The 11,388-nt window shown below is 43.5% G+C and overlaps 1 protein-coding gene across 7 annotated transcripts in view; it reads right to left on the reverse strand.

Moving 5' to 3' along the window:
• Positions 1–9,896, reverse strand: part of Cep152 (centrosomal protein 152) — an 88,655-nt gene extending 78,759 nt beyond the window's left edge. For 3 of the 7 annotated variants that reach the window (XM_052724338.1, XM_052724337.1, XM_052724336.1), the window contains exons 1-6: positions 9,640–9,896; positions 5,628–5,721; positions 4,681–4,784; positions 4,392–4,470; positions 4,043–4,282; positions 2,787–2,952 (exon numbers count right to left, since the gene is read on the reverse strand). In XM_052724338.1, the coding sequence (XP_052580298.1) occupies positions 2,787–2,952; positions 4,043–4,282; positions 4,392–4,470; positions 4,681–4,784; positions 5,628–5,714 (676 nt within the window). In that variant the 5' untranslated portion in view covers positions 5,715–5,721; positions 9,640–9,896. Of the gene's footprint in view, positions 1–2,786; positions 2,953–4,042; positions 4,283–4,391; positions 4,471–4,680; positions 4,785–5,627; positions 5,722–9,639 lie in introns of those variants that run through there. The other 4 variants (XM_052724340.1, XM_052724339.1, XM_052724342.1 and 1 more) reach the window with 3 other exon arrangements.
• Between the last annotated feature and the right edge of the window lie 1,492 nt (positions 9,897–11,388).

The following is an 11,388-nucleotide window of genomic DNA, read 5'->3' on the forward strand; positions in this document are numbered from 1 at the left end:
TTCATTTCCATAATGATAGTCTTCATTTTCCACTAGGCATATGCTTCTAGAAACTTATGATCAATAAATACATATAAAAAATTTTAATATTTATTAACAGAATAATTTGGACTCTTTTCTAAATTAAATTAAAAAAAAAAAAGAAAGAAAAGAAACTTAAGGCCAGGCATGGTGCTACATGCCTTTAATCCCATCATTCAGGCAAAGGCAGACAGGCATCTGTGAGTTCAAGGTCACCCTGGTCTACACATCGAGTTCCAACCAGGGCTTCATACTGAGACCCTGTCTTAAAAAAAGAAAAAGAAAAAATCTGAGTATTGAAAGCATCTCTCTAGCCTTACAGAAGGAGGGGGCACAAATAAACTGTCTCAAAGCTCTCTCTCTCCAAATTCACCTGTTTTTATTAATTTTAAACTTTATTATAGAAAATAATTTGCAAATAAAAAGATTACACACCAAAATTAACCAGACCCAAAGTCTTTACAGTTCAACAAACTTCTAAACAGAGTAGCCATTCAAAACAGAAGCTATGGAACTTCACATTGGATTTTACAATTCACTATCAAATATATTTTATGCATTTATTCACCATCAAAAACAAAAACCCCAAGAGAGTTAGAACTAGAAAAGCAGTTAGTTTATGGCCCTTTCCTAACTCACACTCATCACCTGCATTCAGTCTTAGTTCCTCTCCCGAACACTTAGCCTCTCTTCTTCTCTTTCCATCATGTTTTACTGCACCCACACGTGCATGTGTTTCCACATGTGCCTATGTTACTGGCTAGGTTCCCACAGGCAAGAGAACATGCAGGGTTTCTTCCTGAGATTGTGTGGCCTCAATTGACCTCATTCTTTAACTGATTGTTGTTGCTGGGAAATTTGTCACTACCATTAAGTTATTCAACTTCTAAATGTCAACTTAAAAAAAAAATGTATAATCACCTTAGAAATAAAGTAACTTAATGCAGATTTTTAAGAACAGTAAGGAGAGACATAAAGCATGTCACTACCAGAGAACCTGAAGGAGCAGATGCGGGCGTGGCTGTGACAACTGCCACTCCATCTCAAACTACCCCAGCCACATGCTAGTTCTACTTCTCTGTGGCACTTCAAACCACTCCCACGCTTGCTGTTGAGCCTTCAAGACAAATGCGCTCTGGGGCTCCCTACAGCTATTCTGTGACCCTAACAAGCCTAATGCAACACTCTGCGTCCAAACAGAGAAGGCCAGTTTTCTCGAGGACCTAGCCCACATATGCAATAGTACATAGGACAACTTCTCCAATCACTCTAAAATCATACTGGCTCATCAACATACACAATAATTCAAAGTTAATTTAATTCTCCAGGAGCACAATGATAAAAGCTTCCATCTATGAAAATACCAAGGCGAGTCACTGCATAGCTTTTTTGTTTGTTTTTAAACAAGCATTTCATCTCAAAATCCTCTACTGGCTTTAAGTGTTTTCCTTATGATCATATTTATACACACTCTACATCAAAAATCAAAAAGCCTAGGAAGTGTGGTGGTTTGAATAGAAGTAGTCCCCAAAGACTCCTATATTTGAATGGTTAGTCACCAGGGAGTGACACTGTTTAAAAGGATTAAAAGGATTAGGAGGAGTGGCCTTGTTGGAGGAAGTATGTCACTGGGGGTGGGCCTGGAGGTTTCAAAAGCCCATGCCAAGTCCAAAGTCAGTCAGTCTGTCTGTCCGTCTGTCTGTGTGTGTGTGTGTCTCTCTCTCTGCCTACGGATCATGATGTAGCTCTCGGCTACTGCTCCAGCGCCAGCATGCACGCCGCCATGCTCCCTGCCATGATGATAATGGACTAAACCTCTGAAACTGTAACAAGTCCCAGTTAAATGCTTTCTTTTATAAGAGCTGCCTTGGTCATGATGTCCCTTCACAGCAATAGAACAGTGACTAAGACAGGGAGCAAGTAATGCACCAACATCAATTCTGAATACAGGAGCAGGTTTGTACAATCATCACATTAAAAAATATAAAACGAAAAGAAAAACCAAGAAATTCATAATTGATTTATTAATTACCCGTCTACAGAGTAAGAAACCCAAGACTGGTGAGATAAGTGTGTCCATGTTCCAAAGCAGACAGGAAAACACTTAAGCTCAGGGTGACTCAATGCTAAAACTTGCATCTGACATTTTAGTTTCAAATAGTGCTACATTAGGGAGCATAGCACAATGAATCCCAATGAAATATTTGATTCACAGTGGTTTTATTTTATCTTTACCCCACCAACAGCTCCCTACAAACGTTTGCTCTTGTGAGGTTCAGGAATGAAAATAAAGGCCTTACAAATGCCACACATGCCCCAAGTACTCAGGCTGTCTTGAATGCTCTTTGCACTCAGGCTGGCCTTGACTGGTCCTCCTATCTCTCCCCTAAGAGCTCATATTACAGGTGAACCACAACTCCTAGTTCAATAAACTATTTTGAAGTAAACATTAAAGTGCTTATTAGTTTGCTCATAAATAGTTCAGTATATACTTTTAATATAAGGAAATGGTGCTTGTTTGAAATGTCAACAATCCTATTATTGTTACTTAAAAAATATTAATTCTTGAATATATATATAAATATTCATTAAGTGTTCAAAATTCCCCAATTACGTTAATGAAAAATAATACAGCTGGCTGTAGTAATACGTCTCTAAGCAGAGGGATTGCCATGGGTGTGAGGCCAGCCTGGGCAACACAGCAAGGCCCTAGATGAAAATAAAACAAAAACAGTCAAGTAAATAAACGTAAACAGAATACCTACTTTCATTAGCTCCTAAAAATTGTTGCTGCAGGCCTTCAAACATGTCACTTGCTGCCATCTCCTGGGCTGGTGAGCTACCGCTCTGGCCAGAAGATTGGTAAGGTTTATAGATTGCTTTATATGGCTCCAAAGCTTGACAGCTGGGTCCCTGAGATGAACCAAATTGCTATTAAAAGATGACGAATAAAATTAACCATTAAGATTTGGTCTTTTCTTCCAAAATTACCTTACTAGACACCTCCCTCCACTTTCCACGTGATGGAATTACAGATGTGCACCACCATGCCTGGTTTATGCACTACTGGGGGATTGGACTCAGAACCCCATGCATGCTAGGCAAGCATTCTACCAACTGACCTACAACATCCCCAGCCCATAATCAAATATCCACACATATTTGTGCTCAAAACTAGTACCCACTGTTACTGAGTACTATGAACTGCTTCCTAGTCCTCTTGAGCAGACAATGGAGTCAATTTCAAAAATAAAATTTAAGAATGGCAATGAGATTTATACCACAAATGGTTAAGATAATGTCACCGTCTTGGGAACATAAAACATGTACATGCTCAATAAATGAGAACATGTGATACCATCTCATGTACAATAAATTCTCAATTATTTTTCAATGAACAACATTCTCCAGAGACAAAGAGAAAATAACTTTTAATGGACCCTGCCCCCCCCCCCCCCCCCCCCAAAATCATCATGTCATTGAATGATACAGAATAGCAATTGGGAAAATGAGACACTTCTTGTTATTGAGAAGTTCTAAGACACACTATCTCCTGATGCCTTCTTAGAACTCCCCACAGTCAGTTCACGGCATGTTCCCTTAACAGTCACCCCATCTACTGCTGCGACACCACACAAAGTAGGAACTGGATTTGAAGTATTGGACTTAAACTCATTAGAAAACTGGTGAACACGGAAATGAAGGAAATTAAATGCTGCGATCTACATGAAACCGCTCCTTTAAAAACAGCTTATTTCTCAGGGAAGCACCTCACAGAAGACAGAAGCAGTAAATGAGGAGCCACTCCTTGAGAGACTTAACCTTTAAAGTTTAAATAACTATTCCCCAAAAGCTTCTATTGTAAACATCAGGCTTGGCATCGCAACTGCATTTGATCATAAACAGAAAACTAACTGAGCTAGAACCTGAGTGAGTAGATTCAGAAAAACTGTTGTCATTACTTTACCAGTGTGAGTACATGCATACACACAAACTCTTCAAAGTCAAATTCTCACAGTACCTGAAACTTGTCCCTCTGAGGATCTGAAAAGGTAATGACTCCAGCTGCCTGCTTGTGAAATTCCTGCTTCTGACCACCGGTGTACGGCCTAAAATCTTCAGGAAGGCGATACAAATCTGCCGCCTCGTGTTTACTTGGAGGGCTGTAGCCACTTCCGCCCTCATCCCCGCCTTCTCCGGGATGGTACCCAAGATGCTGGGCTTCAGTTTTACTTCGATTTTCTTCCCAGCCATTGCCACACTGTTCTCCAAAACACAAGACCGGTACAGTCCTATTAGTCAACAAAAGTAAAACAAAAGCACAAACCTACCCTACCCACAACAGCACTGTGGTCACCACCCGCACTTACATTCACGATGTGAGATGTGGGCAGTACGTCATAGTCACGCTCCATCCACTTCCTCTCCAGTTGCTCAGAAGGACGCAGTCTTGAGAAAAATCAGTACTTTAGATCTACACTCTATCATATTTAGCCAAAAATAACACAAAGAAACCCAAGATTCTAGTAGTTGTTTTTCCTTCAACCTTAACCCAAAAAGTTTTAGAAAGCAGTCTCAAGTTTACATTCCTATCAGCAGAGGATCAAAGGAAGATTTATGGAGTACAATAAACAGGAGGAAGTGATCCCAGGCTCTTACTCTCCCACTAGGCCGTCCACACTGCAGTCCGAATCATGGCGCTCAGGAGAGGAGAGGTCATCATCCAGCATGTCGTGAGGGAGGTCTGTGAGTAGCTGCTGTAACTGAGTTCAGGAGAGTCCCATCATAATCAAGCTGATTGAAACACAAGACACTACCCAAAGCTGCCTGAAGCCGACGAGCGACTGAACAAAGAGATTCCTGACTCCTCCACTTAGTGAGTTTCTTAAATTGCACACGAATCATGTTCACATTTTCACTTGAGGAAAGGGGACAGCATGACACCAGGGTTACCAGCAGGCTTGACTTTTTCTACAAGGGTGTCAGGTTTATATGCACACATCACAACTGAAAAGCCTCTTTGGGAAGCACAGCAAACCCTTAATCACTGTGCTCATTCACGGTGTCGGGTTCCACAGAGCAGACCTGCCTGTCAGGATCCCACTTCACCAGAAATCAGAGACGTGACAACCAGACAACCCACAGGAAATCTGAGTTGCCAGATGTACTCTGCCCAGGTGGTGGGAACAGCAGTGACAGCATATGGCCTAGGAGCCCTTAAGCTCTGGTAATGCCCTAGAGACCCCTCTAGGGAGTGACTGATTAGAGAAAATCATCTAACCCCGGGATGAAAAGATATGTGATATTCTCTGCTCCTAGAAGATGCAAAATTGTGCATTAAAACTAACAAAACAAGGCTCATTTCATTATCAATGTGCAACTGCAGAATGACAGGAATGATGGGGGCGGGAAAGATGGACCCCAGATGCCATGTATCCATCTTTCCAGGCCCCACTCCATCCTTTAAAAGTGCAGTATTAATGAGGTTATAAGTTTTGTTTTGTTGACGTTTAATGAATCATAGATCCTTCAAAACGGCACAAGATGACATAATCATGATGAGTTGGTGCACACGGGGCTCAGGGGCTTTCTTCCGAGGAACTCACCTCTTTTTCCCTCTCATAGTCTTCTTTGTCAAATTCTTCATCTTCATTCTGTGTCTGCAGGGCTACACTGCCAAACTCCAATGACATGGTCCTCCTGAGGGTGGAGAAAGAATTACCACTCACACAAAAACCAGCCATATGACAGCAATTCATAGCAAAGGGAAAAGGCAAAGGATGATCAGAACAGTAACCAGGCTTCCCAAGAAGCTAGGAGGTATTTACAATGTAAGAAGTTTGCCAAAATGAAACAAAAACTCAGAACACTAACAAACTAGAAAGACCGAACAGAGGAAACTTAAGGATCAGCTCAAGTGCTGCCTCAAGTTATGCACCGAATGCCGTAAGGGTCCTCAAGACTCTGCCCCGTGCTCTGAATTCCACAAATACAAACTACATGTTTTCCAGAAAGAAGTTCCTCAATCCTCAGCTAGTGACTGTTACCCAGAAACTGTTCACACACCAAAAAGCTTGGGGTTCCATGACTCCCCTTCAGCAATCAGGGTCTGGGAAAATACTACAGGACAAATGAGAAGCCTAGGACTGTACCACCATGAGGCTCTAACACCAAAGCTCCCAGGATAGCAACTACTAACGCTGGACAGACTTCTAATTATTTAAATTATATCTGGGGACGTAAAGGCCCCAAATTCCAAAATATAAGTATGTGCTACCAGTGGTCTGGCTAACACTGTCTGCAATCCAGACTCCGCACACCAGGGAAATGTACTTCTGTGTGTGGTCTGAGCCACACAACTCATTCACTCCAACTTCCAGGCTGTAAAAAGTCAATAAACTGAGTCACATAAGAAGCATACGGACCCAGCAACACAATTGCATTTTGTCATAAAGAATATAACTCCCTTCTGGTAACAGTTGTGAACTACATCACAAATGTCGTAACCATTAGCCCTGTACATAAAAAAAAAAAAAACCTTTATCAGATCTCAGACACCCCAGATTATATGATGTAATTCCATTTGTATACCAAGAAAAAGAAAACCATTTCAATCATGACACAACACTACCTTTAAAATACAGACTGTTTTATAGCTGTTAAAAATGTGAACTCAAGGCCGGGCGGTGGTGGCGCACGCCTTTAATCCCAGCACTCGGGAGGCAGAGACAGGCGGATCTCTGTGAGTTCGAGGCCAGCCTGGGCTACCAAGTGAGTTCCAGGAGAGGCGCAAAGCTACACAGAGAAACCCTGTCTCGAAAAACCAAAAAAAAAAAAAAAAAAAAAAAAAAAAACAAAAATGTGAACTCAAAATCTGTGCTTTTACAGACGAGGCATAAAACACACATACACAATCTCACTTGGGAATGGAAGCCTTGTCTCTACCCAGTCCCTGCTGGAATTTTATTGTATATATCATACAATAAAGACCAGAATCTGATAACCTAAGATGGCTCATGTGGGGAGGAGAAAACAGTACTCCCACACCTCTGGGTTCAGTTCATTGCTCAAGTAGACATCATGCCTAGACAGTCTCAGATGATGGAAACAGAGATACACTTTAACCTCTCACCCTAAAGAAGTGGGACAAAGTTGAGCCAAAGGCATCCTCCAGGAAGAAAAAAGGATCCTTCCAGAGACTGGAGAGTTGGTTCAGTGATCAAGAGCACTTGTTTCTTCTGCAGAGGACCCAGGTTCAATTCCCAGTGTCTACATGGCATTTAGCAACCATCTGTAACTTCCAGTAGAAAAAAAAGCCCATTTCTGTCCTCCACAGGCAACAGGCATACAAGTGGTGCCGAGATATATTTGCAGGCAAAAGACTCATACACATAAAATAAAAATACATTTTTTAAACTGTATAAAGCAAAAGACATCAGTCATAAGTCTGATGTCACAGAATACATTAACAAAGTCAAGAGCGCCAGGTGTGGTGGCGCATGCCTTTAATCCCTGCACTCAGGAGGCAGAGGCAGGCGGATCTCTGTGAGTTCGACGCCAGCCTGGTCTACACTGGGAGTTCCAGGACAGGCAGGGCTACAGAGAAACCCTGCCTAAAAAGACAAACAAACAGAAACAAAGTCAAGAGATAAAATTACAAAAATTGTAAAACTACTTGCAAAACACTTAACAAAAAGTACCAACGTTTTCCCCAAGAAAATGAGAAGATGACAGCTTAAGGTGGGAAAATAGCATGAGAATTCAGTTTAGAAAGATATATAAAATGCTCATTTCACAGTATCAGAGTCTGAGCTCAGGCTCGGGAGATGGCTCAGTGCATCAAAATTCTTCCCATTTGAGTGTGAAAGTTCAAATCCTCAGAGCCCACATTACAGCCAGACACACAGCACAGACAGGCATCTGTAACTCCAGCTTCAGAGACTGTCCGGGAGGTCATGGACCAGCTGGCATGCCCTACACACTGGAACAGCAACAGAGACTGTCTCAAACAAGGCAGAAACTGAGGACTGACACCAGAGATTGTCCTCTGACCTCTACACATATGGCATGACACCAGCATAGCCATATTTACATATACAAATACACACAGACTCACACACACCTCATACACACACACACACACCTCATATACACCGCTACGTACAAAAACAGAGGTTAAGTCCATGAAGAATTCAGGAAGTTTAAGTAACAAACTGCCACCTTCAACTACTGCATTCGACGGTCACACTTAACCTTGACTATGTTTTTCATGGTTTACGAAACTGCTGGTGAAATGTGAAAAGATAATCATCTTGGAAACCATCAATACAAAATGATTATGTGCCCTAGTAAAACTGCCTCTGGGTGAATATGGCAAAACAATGCATTAATAGAAACAGTGACTCCTATATTTGACCAGAGAGCTGACCATTTAAAAAAAAAAAAATCAAAGCATACACTATATGGATAGTGTGCTTTTTAAAATACAGCTACTTGGTTCACATTTTCATTCTAGGCAGGAAACTTTTCCTAACCCCATTAACAAGAATATAAAAAGCATGACTCAGACCAGACAGACCTCTGACCCAGCACTCATTTTCTAGTCATCATCCCCACCCCCAACACACACACACACACACACACACACACACACACACACACACACACACACAAAGGGATAAATATTTCCAGAATCTTGCTTTTGTGACCAAATTTTAATGTATATTTTCTTTTTCAAAAATATTTTTATTTTTTTAATTATGAGTGACCATAATAACCACTGCGTCACAGGCCTTAGTGGAGCTGGAGTCACAAATGGTTGTGACCGATGTAATGTGGGTGCTAAAACATAAACTCACATCCTCTTACAAGAGCAATGACAAGCTCTTAAGCGCTGAACCATCTCTCCAGCTGCAGCAGAAAGGATCTTTAGATAGACCTTACAGGATGCAATAGAGCTGTAAGCAATTAAGCACTGAAGGTCCTCCTTCAAAACCCTGGACTCTGGCAGCTGTGCAGTTTTAAACTGTTTCCGTTTCTTTACTAATGAGACAGGGTAAAGACAGCGTAGGTGTAAGAAAGAAGTGACTGTAACTGACTGTGGGAAACCTGACATCTCCGAGATAAGGACTCCGCCCTCCTGTAGATGCCTGCTTCATCAAAAGTCCATTCTCCGCACTTCCAGAGAGCTCGTCTTATTATCCTTCGCTTGTGGCTTCAAACTTCAGCCTTTACATGAAAACAATCACGTATTGTGAAGCTATAAAGCGAGATTCTGCTTAAGTCACACTAAAATTCATGACTTCAAGAACTAAATGTTAAGGGCCCTGGGAGGTAGGAAACTGCACCCACTAGGCTCACACGCTAACTTCTCTTACAGAATGGAAAACAGCCAGAACGCAACAGGTTGCTTCAGACACTTTCCAAATGCTGTTCCGACTACAAAGGGCACGGAGAAGCAACTGGGGGCGGGGGCACACAGCCATGGACACAAATGACGACCACCTCTTGCGATCCGTGGTACCGACAACCGCTTGGACAAACCAAGGTAGGCAGAGGACAGCAACCCTAAAATACAGGAAGCTCCCTCCACCTAGTGTACTCACGCAGCGCCCTTACCAAAGAGCTGGGCCCGGCGCCCAGGAACCCGAGGCGCGCCCAGGTCTGCCGGTGCAGCGCTGGGGCCGAGGGCCAGGCAGGGAGCCAGCGTGCACAGTCGCCCCGGTGCAGGAGACGCGAAGGCAGCTCCCGATCCCGCAGCAGCCCGCCCGGCCGTGAAGACTGCAGTCACCGAAGCGCCCTCCTGCCACCTGCAACTCCTACTTCCAGCCTCAGAGCACCTTCCCGGTACAACCAAGCCCGCGAACCCCGCCACTCGATGAGCAGCCGCCTCCTCCAATCGCCGCCGCCGCTTGATGGGCCGGCCGGCTGGGCAGAGCGACAGGGCGGAAAACCCGCCTCCCACATGGTCGGTTGAGAGGTCGCCTGCAGTTGCTAGAGCGCGGCTGTTCGAAGAGGGCGCCAGTGGCGGCGGGAAGCTGCCCGGAGCCCCCATTGGGGAAGTCGTAAGCCAATCACAAAGGCCTTCTGAGAGGGCGGGCTTAGAGTTGCCTAGAGACGGCAGAGCGTTTGCCCTTCCAGAGGTAAGCGAGTAAGTACGCTCGGTCTTCCCCCATCAACTCTTAGAAGTTTCCTCCAACTTCCAGCCTTGGTAGTTGTTAACTTTGGCCATATCTTCAGACGTGACATGTTTAAATTAGTGTTTCTTTACTGATAGGACTGTACGTGCTCCCAGGTGCCTCTTCACTACATGCTTGAATCCCCTTGGATGTTAGCCTATCGTTAAATCCCATTACGTCGTTGGACTTGGAGACCACAACCACATGGAATAAATCTTATTTTTGCCTTCCACTTTTAGCTCGTCTCTCTTAATTGCAGAGGGTGGCCGGACGTGGCATGGACACAGGTTGTAACCCCCTGAGTTCTGTGACAATTACTGTCTCTGGCTTCTTTGGTAAGAAGGGTCCCGATGAAACTTGGTGGCGTAAATTGCCACATCCTTTTAAACCTTTCCCATGTGTCCCATGTGGAGTAAAATACTTTTCCAAGGCTCTTCCAAACCTGGCTAGTTTTGCTCCACCAACTGCCACCCCATCCTTGTAACGCCCGCCTTGACCCCCCAGCTGGGTATCTGATACAGAATGAGAGCTCGATCCTGGGAAACAATGAAACCCCAAGGCTGAACTTCCAAGATGGCTTCTGTTTCAGCTTCTACAGCCCCTTCACCCACTCCGCCCTTAGGACAAACTTCACTTAGTGGAACTGGAGTTTGCTACCACCGTCCACAGTGTGCATACCTGCTACAAGAGCAGATGCATCTCTTTTCTGTTGTCGTTGGTTACCATATGTCCGTTTCATTCACAGAACAATATGAACATCTTGAGGTATTTACTTAAGCATTTATCATCATGCTTCATGGCCCATGCTAGGCACTCAAAACAACTGTGTTAACTTGTTCATGAATACATTAAAGGAATGGGCAAATAAAGGAAGATTTGGGGTCCAGAAAAGATCAATGAAAGGCATTCAGGTAAATGGCAATTGTTGAAGGTGAGCCAAGATACCTACTAAGGAGAATGAGACTTGGGCACGCTTCATTACCAAACTCTGTCTAGTGTTCCATGCTGAGGTGCACGGTGGAGTACTGTAGCGAGAATAGTAAGACATATAAGAGGAATAGTTGGCTCTTTGAGTTATGTACTTTTCCTTCCAGAATTTCTGTCCCCTAGCATCCTCAATCTAGAGCTGCCATGAAGTTCTGTTGGGTCTACCTGCCTTTGTGAGGCCTCACACAGGCGGGTGCAACTT

Source organism: Peromyscus californicus, unplaced genomic scaffold, assembly GCF_007827085.1.
Source record: "Peromyscus californicus insignis strain IS unplaced genomic scaffold, ASM782708v3 Scaffold_7__1_contigs__length_154581171, whole genome shotgun sequence".
Taxonomy (NCBI): domain Eukaryota; kingdom Metazoa; phylum Chordata; class Mammalia; order Rodentia; family Cricetidae; genus Peromyscus; species Peromyscus californicus.